Below are 25878 nucleotides of genomic sequence, written 5' to 3'. Positions count from 1 at the left end.
AAACTCAGGACAATCTTTCAATGTCTCCCTCTGCCCGTTTCCTCTCCCTGCTCCTCACTCCTCCTCCCCTCGTCTTAGAGTATAATAGCTGTGTCACATGACACCAAACTGAGCTGGCAGCTCTATTTTTCAGAGCAAAACAAATCTGAGCTGGATGTTCAGAGAATATGACAAATTTAGGAGGCAGGGGAGAAAGAAGAGGCTGACAAGCGGGGGAGGAAAGGATTTCTCTTATAAATGTATATTACAAACTCTCATTTTCTTGTACTACTAATTTATGCAAAGTTTGTTGAAAAGTACAGTGCACTACAGTAAAGTTAGCGGTAAAATGACATTCCAGGAAGACACAGACCATGTCATATCTGCTTCTTCCCATGTGCTAGCGCCAACTCCGGTACAAATTACCCATTATAAGACAGTTCCTACAGTTCTCTTCTCAAACTACATCAGCGCTATATATGGCTTGATTACAACTATTATTACAATAGAAGTCAAATCACTAGAGTCAGGAAATGTTCTAGTTTTTTTTTTCCAACACCAGGGATTCACCTTTGTGGCCAATTCTTTTCTTACTTGAATGCATGCAATTGGAGATAAAAAAAATATTTTTTCCATTGGCTTTCATGAAAAATATTGCACCATTTGCATCCTATAGCCATTGTATTAAACAGTCTGTTGCTGGCTGCAGAATGAGGTGTCAGAATCGGCCACATTGTCTTTATTCTATCAAATGTGTTGGGAACGAGATTCTGTGGCACTTACTATTATATAGGTCACAGGTTCTCCTCCTGCCCTTGTTAGTACAGATTTCCTCTCAGACTGCACGGCTCTCCAGGTCATACAATGGCTGTCGATGGAGGAGCATGTGACAAATTTTAAATGATATCCAATTGCAAAAATAATTTTTAGCCTCAATTGCATCCATTTAAGAAACAAAATGGCGGCCCCAAAGGTGGACAACCCCTTCAAAGCAGCATAACTTGTGACTCTACAGGACAAAAATAAAGGCATTCATACGTCACTAAGCTTCTCATCTAGTTCTTCATAAAGTGAATGTTTGAGGTAAAACATGAAGCCTTTCCCGTAGTCTTGCTGCGAGTCTTTAGACCGGACACGATCTATAACATCGGACATGGATAAGCAGGACATTTTGTAGTAAGGGAGAGCGAGGTGGGAATTCTTTGTGTCGAAGCTGAAAACCATAAAAGAATGGAAAAATACACATGAATTAATGGGATATGTAAAATAATACACAAAGTTATGAAACCAAATACATCCATAAAGGCCTTCAAAAGGATTGTTTCTCTCATGTCTTAAAGGGGTTGTCAAAAAAAAAAAAAGATTGCAGAAGGTGGGAGTCAAACTGCCACAACCAGCACAGATTCTTAGGATTTTGTGCCATCCTTATGCACCAGTTGCATGGAAAAATCAATCCGAACAATGTGGCATCATTGGACAATCGCTTTAACCCCTTCACGAGACGTGATACACAGGTACATCACACGTCAGGCAGATGTGTATGGAGCGGACTCAGGTTCTCTAACAGCAGTGAATCGGTGTTCTCAATTGTTGTGGTTACCCATATAAATGTCATTGTGAATCTCTAATATTGGCATTTATGAAATGCTTTCCAATGTTGTCACTGTTCTAGAGCCCACTGGATCCATCCAAGGGTGCTGAGGACTTCAAACTGTAGCCAGGGGTCTTCTGAAAGCCCCCCATCACCACCATCTTTGCTGGGATTCATAGATCATCATTTATTTTTTTATATTGCAGCAAATGGTTCAAGCAATCAAGGCTCAAGAGGTTGCAGATTTAGGTCATAATTGTGGATATATATATATATATATATATATATATATATATATATATATATATATATATATATATATATATATATATATATTTATTTAATATTTTTAAACCCAGACTTGCAGTTTCCTAGTCACCATACCTCCTGCCAAAAAAACGCAGTGAAACATGATTAAATATATGAAAATAATTTTGGGGTGCCATAAAAACATGAGTTCCCTATGCAAAAAAAAAAAAAGCCATCAAACCGTGTAATCAATGGAAAAATAAATGGATCTCTAAAAGTGACATCATAAAGCGCAATTTTTTCTTCTCATTTTTACGAATATGGAGAAGAAAAACTAAAGCAAAAAAATGAAATCATCACGCCATAAGAGGGCTAAAAACTATACATAACACGCAGATTTAGTGACTTCATATGATTTCCAAATGCTCACCTACTGAAGCAATCTCCCAAGTAAGCACAGCTCTCTCTGAATGCCGCCATCAGTTCCCTCTGGTCTTCAGAATCCACCAAATTTGGGTTTAATAATGCCGCTCTCAGCAAGAGGTGGGCTTCACTCAGGAGGTGAATACTGCCATGGGTCTTCACGGTCTCATATCTCTTGCTGTACTCTACCTGGTAAAGACAGAAGATAGAATGGATGATCAAGAAAATTCAGTACAGTATGTAATTAAATTCGGGCCAGAAAGTATGGCAACACAACCAACGATTTCACAAGGCTCCAAATGCAGTATCCTTACAGTCATCCATCTACCAAGACTTACAGTTCCTGGACTTGGGCTAAAGGTACCTTCACACGAAACGACTTTGTAACGATATCGCTAGCGATCCGTGACGTTGCAGCGTCCTGGATAGCGATATCGTTTAGTTTGACACGCAGCAGCGATCAGGATCCTGCTGTGATGTCGCTGGTCGCTGAATAAAGTTCAGAACTTTATTTGGTCGTCCGATCGCCGTGTATCGTTGTGTTTGACAGCAAAAGCAACGATACCAGCGATATTTTACACTGGTAACCAGGGTAAACATCGGGTTACTAAGCGCAGGGCCGCGCTTAGTAACCCGATGTTTACCCTGGTTACCAGCGTAAACGTAAAAAAAACCAAACAGTACATACTCACCATCTGATGTCCGTCAGGTCCCTTGCCGTCTGCTTCCCACACTGACTGAGCGCCGCAAAGTGAAAGTGAAAGTACAGCACAGCGGTGACGTCACCGCTGTGCTCTGCTCTCACTGTACGGCGGCACTCAGTCAGAGCAGGAAGCAGACGGCAAGGGACCTGACGGACATCAGATGGTGAGTATGTACTGTTTTTTTTTTTTTACTTTTACGATGGTAACCAGGGTAAACATCGGGTTACTAAGCGCGGCCCTGCGCTTAGTAACCCGATGTTTACCCTGGTTACCCAGGGACCTCGGCATCGTTGGTCGCTGGAGAGCGGTCTGTGTGACAGCTCTCCAGCGATCAAACAGAGACGCTGCAGCGATCGACATCGTTGTCGCTATCGCTGCAGCGTCGTTTCGTGTGAAGGTACCTTTACTCTTTACCTTCTAATTGCTTTATAGGATGCTGCTGAATGTCTTATTTGCACAGCCAACATTCTCCATTAACGAAGAGAGGATCAGACTGGACTTTTTCAATTAATAAGCTTCTGTAGCTTTAGTTATTAAAAGGGTCCATAGGTGTAAATCAGTGTAAGTTACTCACTTCATTAATCTTACCGTTTTATTGTTGACCCTCTTTCTTGGGTCGTCTATAATGAACATAAAGTGAGGTTCCTGTTTTCCATCTACATGCCAATAGCGCTGTAAATGTGGCAGAGGAGAGACATTCTGGAGGATACTCCGCGTGCTACAAAGACCATGGCACAGCGCAATCTACTCCTGCAATCTTATGGAAGTGTTTGCGCTGCTTCTCTGCACTTTGCCAGCACCGCTCTGATTTTTACATCTGTGCAGCGGGTTTGTGCTTGACTATTTTTTAAAATCAGTAGAATATCGAGAGAGCGTCGAATAGCAGGCGCCGTCACATGAATGAGAGGACATGGTGTATGCTATGTTCACAGAAGATGACCGCGAGGAGCAGCGGTGAAAGCTTTGCTGTGGTCGTAGTGATACACCTTGTAAGTGAACACTAGTACTGGGAGAAAGGAACGACAAATCTGATGCCACCAGATTGCATTATATATAATGTGCTCAATGTAATGGAAGCAAACAAGTCACCTTCACGTCTGCCACTACTGCCCATCACCATAGCTTAGGCATCATACCAAAGAAAGGGGCAAAAAGGGGGGGTGAAAAGACACCAAAAGACAACTGGAAAGTCCATAAGGAATATAAGATATCAAATCTTTATTATACAAATATCCAAACAGGTATGGGAAAACAGTGGGCAATACCACATAAAATCAAATGCACAAACGTTATATGGACCCACAGGAACCGGTGATTTCATTAACAACCTGGCTACAATCATATACCCATTATGTGTCATATGTATAATACTAGGTTATTAGTATTAAAGGGAATCTGTCACCCCAAAATTGGCCTATAAAGTAAGGCCACAGGCATCAGGGGCCTATCCACAGCATTCTGTAATGCTGTAGATAAGCCCCCGATGTAACCTGAAAGATGAGAAAAACAAGTTATATTATACTCACACAGGGGCGGTCCGGTCCGATGGGCGTCGCAGTCCGGCTCAAGCGCTTCCCATCTTCATACTGCAGCAAAGTACTGCAGTGCGCAGGTGCTGGGCCTCTCTAACCTTTCCCTGCGCACTGCAGTACTTTGCTCTGCCCTCAACAGGGCAGACAAAGTATGCCTGCGCAGGAGCCGCGACAGGAAGAGGACGACGTTGTATGAAGATGGGAGGCGCCGGACCGCGACACCCATCGGACCGGACCGCAGCGGGACCGCCGCTAGGCGAGTATAATATAACCTGTTTTTCTTATCTTTCAGGATACATCGGGGGCTTACCTACATCATTACAGAATGCTGTAGATAAGCCCCTGATGCCGATGGCCTTAGTTTATAGGCCAATTTTTGGGTGACAGATTCCCTTTAATGCCTAGACTGGATCCACCATAACAATAAATAATTTTAACATGTATTTTCTTTACCTAAGAAAAAGTGCTGGAGGTATTCACGATAGGAAATGTACTGTGTCTCTCCACCCCGAAGCGCGTTTCGCCTTGCTTCTTCCAGGGGAAATTAAATCAGTGAGCTTTTATTGTCCTATACACTTCATATTTGGATAAAGTTACTCAAAAAAAAAAAAAGACGCACTAACTAAAACCTATTTTCATTTTTGCATTATGGTAATTGACTATTGAAGATTTACATTTTATGCAAAATTCCTCTAGTGTTAACCTCTTTGGTCCTGGGATGCATTTTCTGGGGTCATGATGTTGTAATCATGTTGCAACCAAAAACCTTGCTGACTGTATTTTCCGAATAGTGACATGATGAAATCCTGTGGAGAATTATTTAGGTGCCTTGGATAGGTCTCACATCAGCGTTACAATCTAGTAGATGACCAAGATTGGGAGCATAAGTGCTGGAATGAAGGAGGACTTATCAGGGAGCTACTGCACCTATTATTTTCACACATTTTTACTCTTGCCTATTTGTTTTCTTAAATGTACAAAATTTGAAAAATCTGGTCACTCTTTAAAAGCAGCAGCACATGTGTCCACGGCCTGTGTCTGGTGTTGCACCTCAGCCCCATTTACTTCAATGAAGCCGAGCTGCAGTATCAGACAAGGCCACAAATCAGCCATGTTCTTCTAATCTTGTACAGCCCTGGTAAGGTGAATACATTACATCATGCACACACACTTGTACTATAAAGTATGTAATACCAATGAATACCATTTCTTTGTAGAGCTGGAGAGTAGGTGTAGTGCTTACAACGTAGAGATTCCAGCCATGCTCGGACGCACTGGGGGTCTTCTTCACACTGCTCACATTTCTTGGGCTGCAATGACATATAAGCTAGCATAAATAAATGTACACGCAGGGTGGTACTAGACAGCTATGGCAAAAAATGTGAATATAGTAAAAACTGGCTGATCGTGCCCTGTTCTTGTGAAATGGGTTGTCCGGTGATTGGTGAGGGACCAATGGCTGGGACTGGCACCAATCGGCAGAACGGGAACTTGTATTCCTGTTGGAATGGAGCCCAAACACGACTGTAGCACTATTCATCCCCTATGGGACTGCCGAGTGCCACGCTCTGCTTTTCCCAGCAGTACCATAGAGAATGAATGGATCTGCGGTCGAGCATGCACACTACTGTTCCATTGTAACAGTGATAAAAGGTTCCTTTCTGCCAAGCGAAGTGGGTAACAGTGGTCGGACCCCCATTGATCTATACGTTATTAGTTACCTATCCTATGGCTAGGTGAAAACTTGCCTTCACTGGACACCCCCTTTAAGGCATTTTCTCACCTATCTACAGGCTAGATAATAAATGTCCGATCACAAATGGCTTCTTACTTCAGGAAACCCCAGACTCCAAGGTCCACCACACTGCAAGCCCTCAGATACAAGGAGTTTTGGTCGAGCCCAGTGGCACGTGAGCGGTGTCACGCAATTTAAACTTTTCCTGACATGTTGTTTAGTGTGGAAGAATAGGGGGATCGAGACCCTCGCCCATGTGATCACTGCAGTATTTTATGTTTTTTTTTAGTACAGTGTTCTCCTTCCCAATACAGAAGAAAACAGGTATAAAAGGCAAAACATACCTCTTGGTGTTTTTTCTTTTCTTATTTGCCAATTCCTCAATATCTGCTCTTGTCAAGATGATTATGAAGTTATTAAAGTGCTGGATGGCTTTTAATCCAATAAATAGCTGCATCCTTAGTGTACAGACATTGAGGGATACCGGCGGGCACGTCTGGGAATGGAAAAGGGTGAAGTTCAGAAACGCCACAGAGGAGAAGCTAAAACCAACTGGATCCAGGAAATAAAAACGTATATACAGGAAAGTGAAACTGACAAGGCGGCTCCTGAATTCCGATACATGAAATCTTTGTCTTATCCAATAGCCGTAAATATTACTTAAAGGGATATTTCCCATCTCCAAGATTCAGTATGCATCTTTACTCACGTGCAGGCATTGCAGGACCTTAGGTAGCCATGGTTACAACCACTGATGTAGTGACAGCTAGTTGATAGCGCTCGTAACCATGGATACCTAAGGTCCTGCAATGCCTGCACATGAGGAAAGAGACATAGTGAATCAGAAAAACTATACTACATTTCTAATTGGAGATATTTGCTAATATTATTACACCCACTACATATTGGGATAGGATCTTGGAGATTGGAATATCACTTTAATTTTTCACAACCAGGTTAATCATACTGGTTGGTCGTACTACTGCTATTTGGGTCTGATCTCCCATACATGCTTGTATCCGTCTAGTCTGCATGTTTATTGCTTTAGAAAAAGAGGAGGATGTACCTGGCTGCGATTTAAACGAAGAAAAAAAAAATATCACATCTATAGCACGCCCAAATATTGTGTCCCCTGACAAATCTCATAGATCTACTGCCCCAAATTTTGTGTCAAAATCTCGTTGGAAGACGAACTGCCCAAACACACATTAAATTGTCAGCGGACCTGCCAGCCATTAGTTATCCAAGATTTATAGATAGCATATAGGGAACATAAGGGCAAAAAATGTTTGTTTTTTTCTTTAAAAATTAGTTTTTCAGAATTTTGATCAATGAAATCCGATTGACGTCTGCCTCCCGGGAGCACTGCTGATCTGCCAGGCTCAGCTGAGTACATTTAGTAGACGCCATGCCTGGCATTGCTGCTCAGTCCCAGCACCACACCTGGTAAATAGCATCGAACCTCAATGACCCACCACATATCTGATATTGATGGCCTATCCCATGAGTACACCATAAATATCAAGTCACAAAACCCCTTTCACTGTTGTGACCCTTTCCATAGTGCTGCCAAATGTGAGTCACAAGGATCCTTCCGGCATTACCTGCATAGATCATACAGCACAGAGTTTTTGATTTAAGGGAAGGTTTCTGCTACCCATCTGAGAGCAGCATGATATAGGGGCAGAGACCCCAACTCCAGCAATGTGTCACTTACTTGGCTGCTTGGTGAAGTTTTGATGAAATCGCTGTTTTTTTTTTCTGCAGCAGATCTAGCAGTTCTCTGAATGCAGAGCTCTGTATAACCCCGCCCTCACCACTGATTGGCAGCTTTCCCTGTACACTGTGTATAGGCAGAAAGCTGCCAATCAGTGGTGGAGGTGGGGTTATATAGCGCTCATGAATAAGGAGGCCTACATGACAGCAGGTTTACTAGTCTCCTCCTGATAAAATGGTTTTATCAAAACTACAGCAAGCAGCCCAGTAAAGGCCCCGTCTCACATAGCGAGATCGCTAGCGAGATCGCTGCTGAGTCACAAGTTTTGTGACGCAACAGCGACCTCCATAGCGATCTCGCTATGTGTGACACGTACCAGCGATCAGGCCCCTGCTGCGAGATCGCTGGTCGTGTCAGAATGGCCTGGACCTTTTTTTGGTCGTTGAGGCCCCGCTGACATCGCTGAATCGGTGTGTGTGACACCGATCCAGCGATGTCTTCACTGGTAACCAGGGTAAACATCGGGTTACTAAGCGCAGGGCCGCGCTTAGTAACCCGATGTTTACCCTGGTTACCAAAAAAAACAAACACTACATACTCGCCTTTCGGTGTCCAGGTCCCTTGCCGTCTGCTTCCTGCTCTCACTGACTCCCGGCCGTACAGTGAGAAGTGAGAGCACAGCAGTGACGTCACCGCTGCGCTCTGCTCTCACAGTACGGCGGCTCAGTCAGAGCAGGAAGCAGACGGCAAGGGACCTGGACACCGAAAGGCGAGTATGTAGTGTTTGTTTTTTTTGGTAACCAGGGTAAACATCGGGTTACTAAGCGCGGCCCTGCGCTTAGTAACCCGATGTTTACCCTGGTTACCCGGGTGCTGCAGGGGGACTTCGGCATCGTTGAAGACAGTTTCAACGATGCCGAAGTCGTTCCCCTGATCGTTGGTCGCTGGAGAGAGCGGTCTGTGTGACAGCTCCCCAGCGACCACACAGCGACTTACCAACGATCACGGCCAGGTCATATCGCTGGTCGTGATCGTTGGTAAATCGCTTAGTGAGACGGGGCCTTAAGGGATAGATCGCCTCAATCAGGGTCTCAGTAATTACAGTAGACTGCTCGCAATGAAACAGAACTGTACTTTTAACAAATGTTGCATAAATCAATAGTACAGGTGGTAAGAAACTTTGTAATGTATCTTATCAGAGAAATCAGCCTCCTCCTCCTGCTCTCACCATCCACACTGAAAAAATATCTGAAGTCAGTCTTGCTCAGAGAAGATGTACTACAAGTGTCATGTAACACAGGCCATTCTCCTCTATGGAGTGGGGAGGATGAGGAGCAGACAGAGGCGGGCAGAACACCATCGCTCAGAGCTCCATAACAAGTGCACAAACAGCTGAGCTCTGCGGTACAATGTCCTCCATGCTGCTGCCGCTTGTCTCTGTGAGGTCGGCGGTGACTGAAGAGCCGACATTTCCCTCTCTGTATATGGGAGGAATCTGCAGCCCAGACACCAGGGCATGGCAAGTTACAGAAGGAGCGTGGAGAGGGGAAAACTGCTGAGATTGCAGGACAAGTCACGTAATAACCAGAGATGGGGATATCACGTCTGCGCACACACAATACATTACTGTACATAGCTGCTTGAAAGAACAGTTACCCCTTAAGTTTACTGTAATAATAATAAAATTTTAAAAAAAAGGGCCATCAGATACTGCATGCAAGTTGCATCCGTAGGTCACGTTCACACATTCAGCATTTTACCTCAGTATTTGTAAGCAAAAACCAGGAGTGGGTGAGAAATACAGAAGTGGTGACGTGTGTCTATTATACTTTTCCTCTGTTTCACTCCTGGTTTTGGCTTACAAATACTGACCAAATACTGATAGTGTGAACGTGGCCTTAGGGATACTTTACTTACTTTTTTATGCAGACTCTCCTCTAAAGGAAATGGACACTAAATTACATTGCAAAATGTCATGGTCATGACTTCAGAGTCCATGAAATGTGAGATGCAATGTGGCCACCTACCTTCATCGTTGTATCGATATAGGGGTCTTCTTCCCGCGCTGCGGCTGCGCTGCACCTGACTGTGAAACACTGCAAATTGTTACTGCAAAGGGAACATTGGAAAAACTATTATTAGTGACTTCTTGCAGACAATCTGCAAATTCTTATGGTACAGCGTATGATCGCTGTAATTGCACTGTGCAAGTAATGGCTGAATAATAGATTCTCCGTCTGCAGAACATCCTAAGCACAGAACATCCCTGGAAGTAGGAACGCTTTTGCATGATAAATTAGCTTTACTGTTTTTGCTCTAATTGTCAGGCATTTCACATTTTATGATAGTACATTGCGCTGCATATGAAAAAGATGCTAATACATCTGACGCACGATATTACAAGCATATCCCTCAGTGAAACTCATGATTCTTCACCTTCTGGTCTTCATTATTTCTGGCTTTGTAGGTAACCTCGAACATAAAAAATACCAAAGACAGAAACATGCTAAGTAAATAATCAGCAATAGTGCATGGAAATTACACAGGGAACTTGGTTAACAATTTTATTAAAAAAAAAAAAAAAGCCATCCAACCACTGCACGGTGACCCTAATAGGGATGGTCCTAACTCGAATATTAAAAACCTTATCGTTTATCAAGTGACATGCATGTGGATTAGGGCTGAGAAGGACTGAACCCAACTAGTGACCACATAGCCAAGGGAAACCACATCAATAATGCACAGCTCAAAAGAAAGGTAGACCACACCTTTATATGCACATGGTGCAAGCAGACTGAAAAAAACAGCATGCTGCATGCATACCAGTTTATATCCCAGTTAATTTCTTTAATGTGAAATGGTAAGTTTTAAGTTAGGACCAACCCAATTAGGGTCACCGTGAAATGGTTGAATGGCTTTTGCATTTTTTTTAATCAAAATTATGTTAACTAAGTACTCTAAAATTTTCATGCACCATTGCTGATCTTTTATTTATTTACTGCAGGGTATTTACTTATTACGTTTCTGTTTTTTTTTTTATGTTCAGTGGCTAGTGTGAACGTGCGCTTACATGATGCATGCACACCAGTTTATATCCCAGTCCATTTCTTTAGTTTTATTTTAGTAACCTCTAACATAGCATAAACCACCCTAATCATGGCTGCTCTCCAAAACTGGCTAACCATATGTTATTGCTCTTATTCTTACAAGGAGCATTTTCAATAATGACAAGTTATTATTAGATAATTGTTGGAATAAATCAACACCAGGGAAAAGTTTACCCAAAATTGGGCAACGATTATAAGGCTTGTCCCACCATCTTAACCAGCCTTCCCCCACTTCCTGCTTGCTGGAGGTCTGGTGTGATCCTGCGTCACTGACAGTTCAGACCAGTGGCACGATTGTTGCGGGGGTCCCTAACTACACGATCTCAATGTTTTCATATGGGGCAACTTTGCCTGTGCGGCAGTAGAGGAGCACAGTGGCACAGGCACTGGCCGGAGCCAAGTGTGTCATCACCACCAGCTTCAGTGCAGTGCTTACAAGCTCAAAAAAAAAAGCGCACAGTGCGTGTTCAGCCACCACTGCTAGACTGCAGCGGTGGCCGGTGACCTAGGCCATAAGCGGTAAATAATAATTAACAGTAAATTGGAAAGTTGCCTGTATGGCCATCATAGAGATAGGATTAGCCCCTTAACCCCTTCACCCCCAAGGGTGGTTTGCACGTTAATGACCAGGCCAATTTTTACAATTCTGACCACTGTCCATTTATGAGGTTATAACTCTGGAACGCTTCAACGGATCTTGGCGATTCTGACACTGTTTTCTCGTGACATATTGTACTTCATGATAGTGGTAAAATTTATTCGATATAACTTGCGTTTATTTGTGAAAAAAACGGATATTTGGCGAAAATTTTGAAAATTTTGCAATTTTCCAACTCTGAATTTTTATGCCCTTAAATCACAGACATATGTCACGCAAAATACTTAATAAGTAACATTTCCCACATGTCTACTTTACATCAGCACAATTTTGGAACCAAATTTTTTTTTGTTAGGGAGTTATAAGGGTTAAAAGTTGACCAGAAATTTCTCATTTTTACAACACCATTTTTTTTAGGGACCACATCTCATTTGAAGTCATTTTGAGGGGCCTATATGACAGAAAATACCCAAGTGTGACACCATTCTAAAAACTGCACCCCTCAAGGTGCTCAAAACCACATTCAAGAAATTAACCCTTCAAGTGTTTCATTTTTGGAATGTTTAAATAAAAATGAACATCTAACTTTTTTTCACACAAAATTTATTTCAGCTCCAATTTGTTTTATTTTACCAAGGGTAACAGGAGAAAATGGACCCCAAAAGTTGTTGTACAATTTGTCCTGAGTACGCCGATACCCCATATGTGGGGGTAAACCACTGTTTGGGCGCATGGCAGAGCTCGGAAGGAAAGGAGCGCCATTTGACTTTTCAATGCAAAATTGACTGGAATTGACATGGGACGCCATGTTGCGTTTGGAGAGCCCCTGATGTGCCTAAACATTGAAACCCCCCACAAGTGACACCATTTTGGAAAGTAGACCCCCTAAGGAACTTATCTAGATGTGTGGTGAGCACTTTGACCCAACAAGTACTTCACAGAAGTTTATAATGCAGAGCCGTAAAAATAAAAAATCATATTTTTTCACAAAAATTATCTTTTCGCCCCCATTTTTTTATTTTCCCAAGGGTAAGAGAAGAAATTAGACCACAAAAGTTGTTGTGCAATTTGTCCTGAGTACGACGATACCCCATATGTGGGGGTAAACCACTGTTTAGGCGCATAACAGAGCTCGGAAGGGAAGGAGCGCTATTTTACTTTTCAATGCAAAATTGACTGGAATTAAGATGGGACGCCATGTTGCGTTTGGAGAGCCCCTGATGTGCCTAAACATTCCATTTTGGAAACTAGACCCCCTAAGGAACTTATCTAGATGTGTTTTGAGAGCTTTGAACCCCCAAGTGTTTCACTACAGTTTATAACGCAGAGCCGTGAAAATAAAAATTCCTCTTTTTTTTCACAGAAATGATTTTTTTAGCCCCCAGCTTTGTATTTTTACAAGGGTAACATAATAAATTGGACCCCAAAAGTTGTTGTCCAATTTGTCCTGAGTACGCCGATACCCCATATGTTGGGGTAAACCCCTGTTTGGGTACACGGGAGAGCTCTGAAGGGAAGGAGCACTGTTTTCCTTTTTCAACGCAGAATTGTCTGGAATTGAGATCGGATGCCATGTCCCGTTTGGAGAGCCCCTGATGTGCCTAAACAGTGGAAACCCCCCAATTATAACTGAAACCCTAATCCAAACACACCCCTTACCCTAATCCCAACGGTAACCCTAACCACACCCCTAACCCTGACACACCCCTAACCCTAATCCCAACCCTATTCCCAACCGTAAATGTAATCCAAACCCTAACCCTAACTTTAGCCCCAACCCTAACTGTAGCCTTAACCCTAGCCCCAACCCTAGCAATAACCCTAGCCCTAACCCTAGCAATAACCGTAGCCCTAACCCTAGCCCTAATCCTAACCCTAGCAATAACCCTAGCAATAACCCTAGCCCTAACCCTAGCCCTAACCCTAGCCCTAACCCTAGCCCTAACCCTAACCCTAATGGGAAAATGGAAATAAATACATTTTTTTTATTTTTTTATTTTTCCCTAACTAAGGGGGTGATGAAGGGGGGTTTGATTTACTTTTATAGCGGGTTATTTAGCGGATTTTTATGATTGGCAGCCGTCACACACTGAAAGACGCTTTTTATTGCAAAAAAATATTTTTTGCCTTACCACATTTTGAGAGCTATAATTTTTCCATATTTGAGTCCACAGAGTCATGTGAGGTCTTGATTTTTGCGGGATGAGTTGACGTTTTTATTGGTAACATTTTCGGGCACATGACATTTTTTGATCGCTTTTTATTCCGATTTTTTGTGAGGCAGAATGATCAAAAACCAGCTATTCATGAATTTCTTTTGGGGGAGGGGTTTATACCGTTTTGCGTTTGGTAAAATTGATAAAGCAGTTTTATTCTTCGGGTCAGTACGATTACAGCGATACCTCATTTATATAATTTTTTTATGTTTTGGCGCTTTTATACGATAAAAGCTATTTTATAGAAAAAATAATTATTTTGGTATCGCTTTATTCTCAGGACTATAACTTTTTTATTTTTTTGCTGATGATGCTGTATGGCGGCTCGTTTTTTGCGGGACAAGATGACGTTTTCAGCGGTACCATGGTTATTTATATCTGTCTTTTTGATCGCGTGTTATTCCACTTTTTGTTCGGCAGTATGGTAATAAAGCGTTGTTTTTTGCCTCGTTTTTTTTTTTTTCTCACGGTGTTTACTGAAGGGGTTAACTAGCAGTTTTATAGTTTGGGTCGTTACGGACGCGGCGATACTAAATGTGTGTACTTTTATTGTTTTTTTTTTATTTAGATAAAGAAATGTATTTATGGGAATAATATATATATTTTTTTCTTTATTTAGGAATTTATTTTTTATTTATTTTTTTACACATGTGGAAATTTTTTTTTTAAACTTTTTTACTGTGTCCCGGGGGGGACATTACAGATCGGTGATCTGACAGTGTGCACAGCACTCTGTCAGATCGGCGATCTGCTGTGCAGGGCTGCAGGCTTACCAGCGCCTGCTCTGAGCAGGCACTCGGTAAGCCACCTCCCTCCCTGCAGGACCCGGATGCCGCGGCCATCTTGGATCCGGGACCTGCGGCGAGGAGGGAGGTAGGAGACCCTCGGAGCAACGCAATCACATCGCGTTGCTGCGGGGGTCTCAGGGAAGCCCGCAGGGAGCCCCCTCCCTGCGCGATGCTTCCCTATACCGCCGGTACACCGCGATCATGTTTGATCGCGGTGTGCCGGGGGTTAATGTGCCGGGGGCGGTCCGTGACTGCTCCAGGCACATAGTGCCGGATGTCAGCTGCGATATGCAGCTGACACCCGGCCGCGATCGGCCGCGCTCCCCCCGTGAGCGCGGCCGATCGCGTATGACGTACTATCCCGTCGGTGGTCATACGGGCCCACCCCACCTCGACAGGATAGTACGTCAGATGTCAGAAAGGGGTTAAACTTTATACACCTTAGATAGCTGTTAACTTTGCTAGGCCAGCCATGCAGGTATTTTGTAGGGAGAGGGAAATTACGCTGCTGAAAAACTCATCTTCCCGGAGAACAAAGAATCAGGCATACCAAAATTCAACATACATGACCTTTCTTTCCCTGGATATCAGGTCTTTTTAAACAATGAGTACAACTGTATAGGTGTTCTTATTAGAACTATTACTATAGTGCTCTATGGAAAACAACAGAAAGATTTTAATAAAAGGAATACCTTGTGATGACGTGTAGGAACTGGGGAGTGAGCACCGCCTGCTGGGACCTCTCCGGATACTGGTAGACCGATATCAGCTCTACAGCACTGACGAGGGTGTACAGGTAGCCAGTGTGTGGCATGGAGAAGAAGCAAAAAAGGCTCGAAACCTCCTTCCAAGAAACTGCACTTTTGGATTCATTCGGAAGAACACGATTTTCTAGGAGGAAAAAGGGAAAACTCAAATTATTGTCAAAACGGAGGAACTGTGCCATTCAGAAATCACTAGAGATCAAATCTAACTACAGGGCTGCCCGGGTATTAATTATAGAACATAACCAAAAGGCCACTAACAAAACTCACATAGCTCATGAAATAGGTTTTTTCTTTTTTTTATTACCACAGAGGACCACGAAAATGTACCCAACTTAGCAGGGTTGGTAACAACAACTTGGATTCACATCTTTTATATTTTTATTTACCGTATATATTTATTTTTTTACCTGTTTAAAAAAATTTTTAATATTGAAACGTCTTTATTTTTATCTTATTTCCCTTGGAACTTTGGTTGGTATATTAGCCCCAGTTACAGGGGAAATGCAACCTGCAGGCCCTGCACATCAGAGCTGTCTGGGTCTCCTGTCCTCCTCTCCAAGCAGCTCCTGTTTCTTGTCTATACAGTCACACTGCGCATGGAGGAAGCGTCATGGGCCCGGTCTAATACTGCATACTCCGTGCAGGATAGGAAACTTGCATGCAGCGCTAAAGAGCACACAGACAATAAGGAACCAATTGTGCCTTCTCTATGGGTCTCTGACAGCTGGATCCCTGCTTTCTTTTAGATGCTCTCAGTCTATGGGCAGTCCTGAAGCAGTTAAAAAAAAAAAATAATCAGATGATACCATACTATGGAAGAAAAAGATATGTCTTCACTGCATGAAAATTGCAAATTACTATTTTCATGATCTATGCAGAGAATGTGATATTTAACCCCTTCATGACGGATATAGATATATATTATATATGTTTACGTTCTATCCCTCCCCTACTTCCAAGAGTGATACTTTTTTCTGTCAAAATAGACGTATGAGGACTTATTTTTTATGGGACGAGTTGTAATTTTGAAGGATACAATTCATTTTACCATATAACACACTGTAAAAGGGAAACAAAATTCCAGTCCTAGCCAGAGGGCTATCATTTAACTACATTACAGAGGATTTGGAGCGGTGTATCAGAAAAACCACTTCTGGTCACTATGAAGATAAGACTATATAAAATAACACATTATATAAAAAAGGCATGGTGTTAAAATGGTTGAGGTTGTCCTTGATTAGGACAAAAAAAGAAAATGTAGCACTCTTCTGAAACGGTCTCCAGTACTGCAGATCATCCGCACGTTAGTGAGTTAGGATGATACAACAGTGAACAATGGTCTAAGAGGATGGATTAGCTGGTAGTATGTACGGGCAGTGGTGGCAGGCACAAAGTACCCTACTTTAGTTCCAGGCTTTGGTCATTGATGTTTTAAAAGCCTAAAATCCCTGAATGTAATAAACATTTGGGATATCACATTTTCCAGCAGAGTATTTTATACCTGTCCTATACATAGGTAGCAGCTGTAGGGAATGCAATCTTGTGCTTTCCACACTGAAGCCATCGGCAAAGTCTGGTGCAAACCTCCTAAATAACGACAAAGCACAAGATTAGAAATATACACACATACTGTACATGTACCCTCAAACTATCCGCTGGGCCACAATCACAGATTTACTCTTTACAAAGGTAAGAGTACGGTACATTATATACAGTAAAAACTACAAAAACAGACAGGTTATTTAGTGAAACTCGGCTGCGGACAATCAGATTTCTTTCTCGCTTCATTGGGGGACACAGGTAACCATGGGGTGTATGCTGCTGTCACTAGGAGACTGACACTATGCAAATAAAGAAGTAACTCCTCCCCGGCAGTATACACCCTCCGACAGGCACCAGGCAACTCCGTTTTTGCTTAGTGTCTGTAGGAGGCGGACCTGGATCTAACACCAGATCCGCATTTCTTTTACAGGGATTTGTTGTGTGTTTTTAATCATTTCCCCTTTCTTTTTCAGACTCTTTCTTCAGGGTAACAGGGTGCAGTTTTCTCACCCTGTCTTCCCCACTTTGAGCGACCGAGAGAGCAGTGTGGTATCACCCACATCGCACCCTCTCGGACCCGCTGGGCAGGACTTTGTCCCCTGTCACCCATTTGGGTGTTCAGGGTGACCCTTTCTTCGGTGGCCAGTCCTGCCCGTTTCCCCTCCTCATCCCTCTCCTCGGAGCGGGCTGAGAGGAAGACGGCGGTCACATCCAGTGACCCTCTCCCCCTGTTCAGGGGTCGACGCCGTCTTCTGCGCCGGAGAGTCGTGGCGCGGGAAGGAGGACTACTTCCAGGACCCTCTATCTACCAGGGATCCTGATGATTCCTCATCTGCAGGTAGGGAATCTTCAATCAACAAACCCCCCATCCCCACCAATACCCTGCCCAGCAGCGATCTCCTCTTACCATAGGGGAGCATCTGACAGGGAAGTGGGCTGCATATTCGGGCGTTGAGACCACGTAGGAATGGGAGCAGGAAGGCTGGCATCTTTTCCCTCCTTATTCAAACTTGCAGGCTCGTTCGCCCGCCATTTCTCTCTGCCTCATTTTCCCTTTCTTAGCGCTTGAGCGCCCTCTGGTGGTGGCCGGAATTAGTGCGGCCGGGATGTGCAGCGTCTCCCTGCTTTTCCCTTTCTTGCCGCTTGAGCGCCCTCTTGTGGCGGTCGACGGTATAGCGGCCGGATTGCTTTCAGTTTTACAGGGGGCGTTCCTTTCTTTCCCCCCTTCGGTCCTGTGCACGCCCACAGCGTCGCACTTTCTCCGCGCTCTTTTCTCCTGCTTCCTGCTCCCTGTCAGCGTCTGCTCATCGCGTGGGACACAGGATTTCTCGGGGGAACACAGGCACCTGCGGTTACCGCTGTCTTTCACCAGGCTCAGCGCTACCTCCTACTCCACCTGGCAGTATTCTCTGGGGACAAGGTAATATCCACCTATGTCCGACCCCACCCCGGCCTTTGCCCCTACGGCCATCCATTACGCCTGCGCTCACTGTAAGAAAAAGTGGGTTTCAGGTCAGCCATCTCCTTTCTGCCCGTCCTGCGTTCCTCCCACCATGTCAGCTCCCCTGGAAGCTTCAGGGTCCCGGGACGAGTGCACCCCCCCTCCCCCGGAGTGGGCTGTTGCTATGTCTCAATCTGTGTCCGACCTGACTAAGGTTTCTCAGTCCCTGGTCCAGGCACTTGAACGCATCCCGCTTCTCTCTAATGCCACCAGTGCCACGAACGCCTCTCACGGCGATTCGCCCGCACCTGTCCTAGACTCTCACAGAGGCAGACCGGACAAAAGAGACAGAAAACGGACTTTATCTAGATCCTTCTCCAGTTCACCGGACCACATCGGGATTCCCCTATCTGCCCGTTCCCCTTCCTCACAGGCGGACCTCGGGTCTGATGTCACCTCTCAGTCGGAATCTGACTCGGATGCAGATCAGACTTCCGGAACACAAGACATGGTTGATAGCCTTATCTCAGCTATCATTCAGACGCTTGATCTTAAGGAGGATGAGGCAAGCTCTCAGGACGTCTCCGTTGCTTTTAAACGGATTAAACGTCCCTCTAGGGTTTTCCCTAATCACAAGGAGTTTGACAACACTACCGCCACTCACTGGGAAAACCCTGGCAAGCGTTTCCCAGGCAGGAAACTGCTTGATGTGTTATACCCTTTTCACTCCGACCTGGTCTCCAAGTGGTCCGAGTCTCCTAAGGTCGACCCGCCTGTGTCCAGGCTATCCTCACAGACAGTTCTGTCTATTCCGGACGCGGCTTCCCTTAAGGACCCCTCGGACAGACAAATCGAGACGCTAGCAAAATCAGCATTTGAGGCCTCCGGAGCCTCCCTTTGCCCTAGTTTCGCCTCGTCATGGGTAGCCAAGGCTGTTTCAGCCTGGGCCAAGACCATGCGCAGGGGCATTTCGGCCTCTGCTCCTGCTGAAGAACTGTCTGAATTAGCGGATCAGAATTCACTGGCAGGAAAATACCTGATGAATGCCTCCCTTGATGCAGCGGCCTGCTCTACCAGGGCTAATGGCAACATTGTCGCCATTCGCCGGATTCTTTGGTTAAAGGCGTGGAACGCTGACCCCGCATCTAAGAAATCGCTCACGGGTCTGCCCTTCCAGGGCTCCAGACTCTTCGGCTCGCAGCTAGATCAAATGATCTCGGACGCTACTGGCGGTAAGAGTACCTCCTTACCCCAGTCCAAGCCGAAACGTCCCTTCAACAGGAGGGGTCCCCAGTCCTTTCGTCCCTTTCGGTCTTTTGCCTCTTCAGGAAACCCCGTCCAGGACCGTTCCTCCTCACAAGGGGACCGAAGAAAACCTTCTTTCAGGCCTCCGCCACGCTGGAGAGCCAAGAGCCACCCCGCAAAACCATCGGGATCTCGGGGCCGCAGGTTTTCTAATAAATGACGGGTCGCCCCCACCTGGAACTCTTTCCAGGGTGGGAGGCCGCCTTCTTCTATTCTCAGAGGTTTGGCTTTCAGTAGTCGACGACGCCTGGGTCAGGGAGATCGTCACGTCAGGCTACAAAATAGAGTTTTCTTCGCCCCCAGGAAGACGTTTCATGCTCTCTCGTCCTCCCAAAAAGCCCTCTCATCTCCCAGGGCTTCTCCAAGCCGTCGATTCGCTCCTCGCCTCGGGAGTCGTAGTGCCGGTGCCTTTTCGTCAGCGGTTTTCCGGGTTTTATTCAAACCTGTTCGTGGTTCCAAAAAAGGACGGCTCTCTCCGTCCGATTCTGGATCTCAAACGATTGAACCGCCACCTTCGGATTCAACACTTCAAAATGGAATCTCTGCGCTCGGTGATCGCGTCCATGGAGCCGGGAGAGTTTCTGTGCTCAGTGGACATTCGGGATGCGTACCTTCACATTCCTATTTGCGTGCAGCATCAGAGGTTCCTCCGATTCGCGATCAGGGAGCATCATTACCAGTTCACTGCCCTCCCCTTCGGGCTGGCATCTGCTCCCAGGGTCTTTACGAAGGTCATGGCAGCTGTCATGGCCATCCTGCGTTCAAAAGGGATTCTGGTAATCCCATACCTCGACGACCTATTGATCAAGGGCTCATCCCAGGGGGATTGCAGCCAGAGCCTCCATCTTACTCTGGACACCTTAGTTCGCCTAGGCTGGTTGATCAACTACCAGAAATTTTCCTTGATTCCAACCCAACGGCTGGAGTTCCTAGGCATGGAATTCGATACCTTTCGGGCTCAGGTCTTCCTTCCCAAGGAGAAGTTTCTTTCTCTTCGTCGGGGTGTCAGATCGCTAAAGGGTCCGAGTCCTCTGTCCCTTCGTCTAGCCATGAGAGTTCTGGGGAGAATGGTCGCTTCTATGGAAGCGGTCCCCTATGCTCAGTTCCACTCTCGTCCCCTCCAGCTGGCTCTTCTGTCTGCCTGGGACAGGAACCCGCTTTCCCTGGACCGTCCGTTTCGCCTCTCCCCCAGGGCGAGACAGTCTCTCTCTTGGTGGACGCTGTCCACCTCCATTCTGCGCGGGAGGTCATTTTTACCCCCCCACTGGCAGGTGATTACCACCGACGCCAGTCTCCAAGGTTGGGGAGCGGTCTTTCTCCACCTCACAGCCCAGGGCCGCTGGACTGCTCAAGAGGCGTGCCTCTCGATCAACCTCTTGGAAATCAGAGCCATCTTCCTAGCCCTCATCCGCTGGGAGTCTCTCCTTTCGGGAAAGCCGGTCCGCATTCAGTCGGACAACGCCACGGCCGTGGCATACATAAATCACCAAGGGGGGACTCGCAGCAGTCAAGTCATGGCGGAAGTAGCAAAAATTTTCCGCTGGGCGGAGGGTCATGTTCCCTCTCTGTCAGCCGTCCACATCCCAGGAGTGGACAATTGGGAGGCCGACTTTCTAAGTCGCCAGGGCATCGTGGCGGGCGAGTGGTCTCTTCTTCCAGCAATCTTCAGCCAGATTTGCCAGCGGTGGGGCGTTCCGGACGTCGACCTGATGGCCTCCCGGGCAAACCACAAAGTTCCCCAGTACGTCGCCAGGTCTCGGGACCCGATGGCCGTCGGATGCGACGCTCTCGTGATCTCTTGGGCCCAGTTCCGGATGCCCTATCTGTTCCCGCCTCTCCCTCTGATCCCAAGGGTCGTAAAGAAGATCAAGTCGGAAGGGGTCCCCGTACTCTTGGTAGCTCCAGATTGGCCTCGCAGAGCCTGGTACGCAGAGCTGATAAACATGTTATCGGATGTTCCGTGGAGACTTCCGGATCTTCCGGACCTTCTTTCACAGGGGCCTCTCTCCCACCCGAATTCTCGGTCGCTGAATTTAACGGTATGGCCGTTGAGGCCGCGGTCCTGAAGAACGCGGGTTTTTCTCATAGCGTCATCCAGACTATGATAAGAGCGAGGAAACCGGCCTCATCGCGTGTCTACCACAGATGTTGGAAGGTCTTTTTCCGGTGGTGTCAGGATAACAATCTGTTTCCTATGACCTTTTCCCTTCCTTCCCTTCTCAGCTTTCTTCAAACGGGCCTAGATTCGGGTCTTTCCCTTAGCACCTTGAAGGGTCAGATCTCCGCTCTATCAATTCTTTTTCAAAGAGACCTGGCTTCCCTGCCTCAGGTGAGGACCTTCATCCAGGGGGTCGCTCATATAGCTCCCCCTTACCGGTCTCCTGTTGAGCCTTGGGATCTCAACCTCGTCTTAGCTGCCCTGCAGCGGCCGCCCTTTGAACCGCTTCAGGATGTTTCCTTCTCGCTTCTATCCTGGAAGGTAGCCTTTTTGATCGCCATCACCTCCATTAGAAGGGTTTCAGAGCTGGCGGCTTTATCCTGTCGTTCTCCCTTTCTGGTCCTGCATCAAGACAAGGTGGTTCTTCGTCCGGTTCCTTCCTTCTTACCGAAAGTTGTCTCATCTTTTCATATCAACGAGGACATTGTCCTCCCGTCCTTTTGCCCTTCCCCGGTTCATCCATTGGAGAAATCCCTTCACAAGCTGGATGTGGTCAGGGCTATCCGGATTTACATCGCCAGAACTGCCTCTTTTCGTCAGGCCGATCCTCTGTTCGTCGTCTCGGATGGGCGTCGAAAGGGTCTTCCTGCCTCCAAGTCCACGATTGCTCGTTGGATCCGTTCAGCGGTTTTGGAGGCATACCGCGTCCAAGACAAACAGCCTCCTTCGGGGGTGAAGGCTCACTCTACCCGGGCAGTGGGAGCTTCCTGGGCAGTTCGTCACCAAGCTTCGGCCTCGCAGGTTTGCAAGGCCGCTACGTGGTCTTCCATGCACACCTTTGTCAAATTCTACGGGGACGCGAGCCTGGGTAGGAGGATACTGCAGGCGGCGGTTTCTCACCGGCCAACCTGACTCCTCTTTTTCTGCAGAATACCCGCCCTAGGGACTGCTTTTGGACGTCCCATGGTTACCTGTGTCCCCCAATGAAGCGAGAAAGAAAGAGGGATTTTTGGTTCTTACCGTAAAATCTCTTCTTGGAGCCTTCATTGGGGGACACAGCACCCTCCCTTGAAGTTGTACCGTGTTGGCTAACGTGCCGTTGTTGTGGGTTGGTACATAGGTTGAGTTTTATATTACCTGTTCCTACTACTGCTTTTGCACCAACTGAGTTGCCTGGTGCCTGTCGGAGGGTGTATACTGCCGGGGAGTAGTTACTTCTTTATTTGCATAGTGTCAGCCTCCTAGTGACAGCAGCATACACCCATGGTTACCTGTGTCCCCCAATGAAGGCTCCAAGAAAGAGATTTTACGGTAAGAACCAAAAATCCCTCTATTCATTCTATTACCTGTACAGCATATACTTCACACGGCAATGACTGGGGGCATCTAGGCCTGTTGACTCTGGTGTCACCACTATGTTACAAGATTCACAGTCTTCTCCAATAAGTTCCACAGGCCTTTGACACACGACAAAGTCCTCGCACTCCAACGGGTGGGACGCGGTCACAACCAGACTAGTCTTACCACCTGGGAAAAGGAAGTAGATAGCAAGTGCCTGTTAGATGACATTACTCAAAATTGCAACGGATTGTGTACTTTTGGGTTGTTTGCTACTATTGCTGAGTGTATTCAATATTGTGACCATATGTGGAGGAACGCAAAAGCAATGGCTGGTCAATAGCCTTGTTATGTAACACAACCATTCTATAGTGCTTTTTCAGGAGATCACAACACTAAGCATTGGATATCAATGATCAAGCTGTTGTTAACAGTCTTGGGCATCAGGCACTGAACGGCAACCATTAGAGATGGACACCGATAGGTTAAATAGTTTACTCCCTTAGATGCCGCGGACATAGTGATCATGGGATCTAAGGCGACTTACAGAAGACAGGGGCTCACTCACTGTGCCCATCGGCCCACGTAATACAATCTCAGGGGGTTCACGTTTTCCTATGACACTGTAGGCATGAACCTGACAAAGCGCCCCAGTATCCCATAATCATGACTAAGGCTACATGCACAGTCGTGAATGTTACCGCTGAGAAAAGGACGGGCTTGGTTTTTTCAGATGTGATCACATTTTTTCTTTTACTGAACCAGGTAGACTTTCTAAACTTTTTCTTTTTTTACAATTTTTTTCTATTACCCCTTAATGTATTAGTTAAAAAGAGAAGCTCAGATGTAACTGAAGTACAAAGTTTGCCGATCAGTGTTTCATCTATTTTACATGGTTCCCCGCAGACTTAATGGCAAAACAGATGAGAATAGGATGTGCTCCAAGTCTCATGGACTGGGCACACAAACCTGGTTTTAAAAACTGCTGCATTTAGGATATTAATGAAACTCTGGGTCAGTAATGAGTCTAGACAGGCAGCGCTAGGCGGTGTCACAGAAGTGTGCATGCAGCCTTAGCCACACGAGAGGTGTCTGGCAGCTGCTCTTCCCTGTCCCCATTCAGAACCGAGCATGCCTGTGTGTGGAGGCGAGAGATCGGGTGGAATAGCTAACGGAAGTGCAAGCTTTCTGACGATAGTCATCTGATAAATATGACCAGCTTAAGCACAGGGTGGTCGAGGATTTATTTTTTTAAGACACATCAAGAGAGCCGGCAGGGACATGAAGAAAAGTAGTAGGAGATATCCTTACATCTCACAACAAACCTTAAAGTGTCATTCACAAAATCGCAATGTAGTCTTAATAATGTCCACATTTATGTATGCCAATACATCCCTATTTTACATCTGCCTGTTTTGCACATATCACCCCTGAATGACACTTCTCTCCATTTAACCTCCAGTTGTCAGGGAACCATCATACAGTAATTCCAATTCATGGTCAACCATGTGCAGTGCAGTCTCTCAGCGGGTATCATGCCAACATACAAGTGCTGCTCACTAAATTAAAATATCAAAAGGATAATTTATTTCAGCTCTTCAACACAAAAAGTGAAACTCATTATATAGAGTCATTACACAAACAGTGATGTATTTCAAGTGTTTATTTATGTTAATTTTGATGATTATGGCTTACAGCCAATGAATACTCAACAGTTATTATCTCAGTAAATTAGAATTATTAACTTAAAACACCTGCAAATGCTTCCTAAGCGTTTAAAAAGGTCCCTTTAGTCTGTTTCAGTAGGCTCCACAATCATGAGGAAGACTGCTGACTTGACAGATGTCCGGAGGGCAGTCAATGACATACTCCACAAGGAGGGTAAGCCACAAAAGGCCATTCCTAAAGAAGCACTGATGCAGTAACTGATGTAAAAGGAGCCCCGACCAAGTATTGAGTGCATTTACTGGACATACGTTTCAGTAGGCCAACATTTCGGATTTTATAATCAATTTTCAAGCTGGTGTTATAAAAGTATTCTAATTTACTGAGATAATGAATTTTGGGTTTTCATTGGCTGTAAGCCATAATCATCAACATTAACAGAAATAAACACTTGAAATAGATCACTCAGTAATGACTCTATATAATATACGAGTTTCACTTTTTGTATTGAAGAACTGAAATAAATTAACTTTTGATCATATTCTAATTTAGTGAGAAGCACCTGTAGCTCTGGCTCTGGGACGTGTCTAGAACAGAGGAAAAACAAAGAAAAGGGTAGTTTGCAAACAAAAAGGGATCACCAGGATAATTTACCAAAAAAATATAACACTTTTATTAAACCACAATCATTAGATACACTACAGCATAATTGTTAAAAACACTTAAAATATTGCATAACAAAGCAAGTCATGAAAACTAGACCTGTAATAAGGTCAAGCCACAATGCCACCCTACAAAGTACCTGCAGAGTCAAATAGAGAGTTCCCCCATAGTTACCAAGCAGTCAAATCCAAGGATGTACCATACTACCTGATAGAAAATGCCAGGCCTCGCAGGTGGCCTCCCACTAGAGCATATCAAGGCAATAGAACAGGGGGGGAAAGAAAAGGGCAGGTGGCACCGGGCAAGGATGCCCAACGCGTGTCGCCAGCGAACTGGCTTCCTCAGGGGCGATGGCAGAAG

General features: G+C 45.4%; 1 protein-coding gene across 3 annotated transcripts in view; it reads right to left on the bottom strand.

Annotated features, from left to right (window-relative positions):
• The window catches only part of HPS3 (HPS3 biogenesis of lysosomal organelles complex 2 subunit 1), a 96579-nt gene that overhangs the window by 48779 nt on the left and 21922 nt on the right, over positions 1-25878 (bottom strand). For all 3 annotated transcript variants that reach the window (XM_077290830.1, XM_077290832.1, XM_077290833.1), the window contains 8 exons: positions 23199-23379; positions 16908-16993; positions 15332-15530; positions 9958-10039; positions 6558-6709; positions 5683-5788; positions 2250-2431; positions 1018-1192 (listed from right to left, as the gene is read on the bottom strand). In XM_077290830.1, the coding sequence (XP_077146945.1) occupies positions 1018-1192; positions 2250-2431; positions 5683-5788; positions 6558-6709; positions 9958-10039; positions 15332-15530; positions 16908-16993; positions 23199-23379 (1163 nt within the window). The remainder of the gene's footprint in view (positions 1-1017; positions 1193-2249; positions 2432-5682; positions 5789-6557; positions 6710-9957; positions 10040-15331; positions 15531-16907; positions 16994-23198; positions 23380-25878) is intronic.

Source organism: Ranitomeya variabilis, chromosome 2, assembly GCF_051348905.1.
Source record: "Ranitomeya variabilis isolate aRanVar5 chromosome 2, aRanVar5.hap1, whole genome shotgun sequence".
Classification (NCBI taxonomy): Eukaryota; Metazoa; Chordata; class Amphibia; order Anura; family Dendrobatidae; genus Ranitomeya; species Ranitomeya variabilis.
The sequence above is the reverse complement of the archived record's forward strand: the minus strand, read 5'-3'. Positions and strand labels throughout refer to the sequence as shown.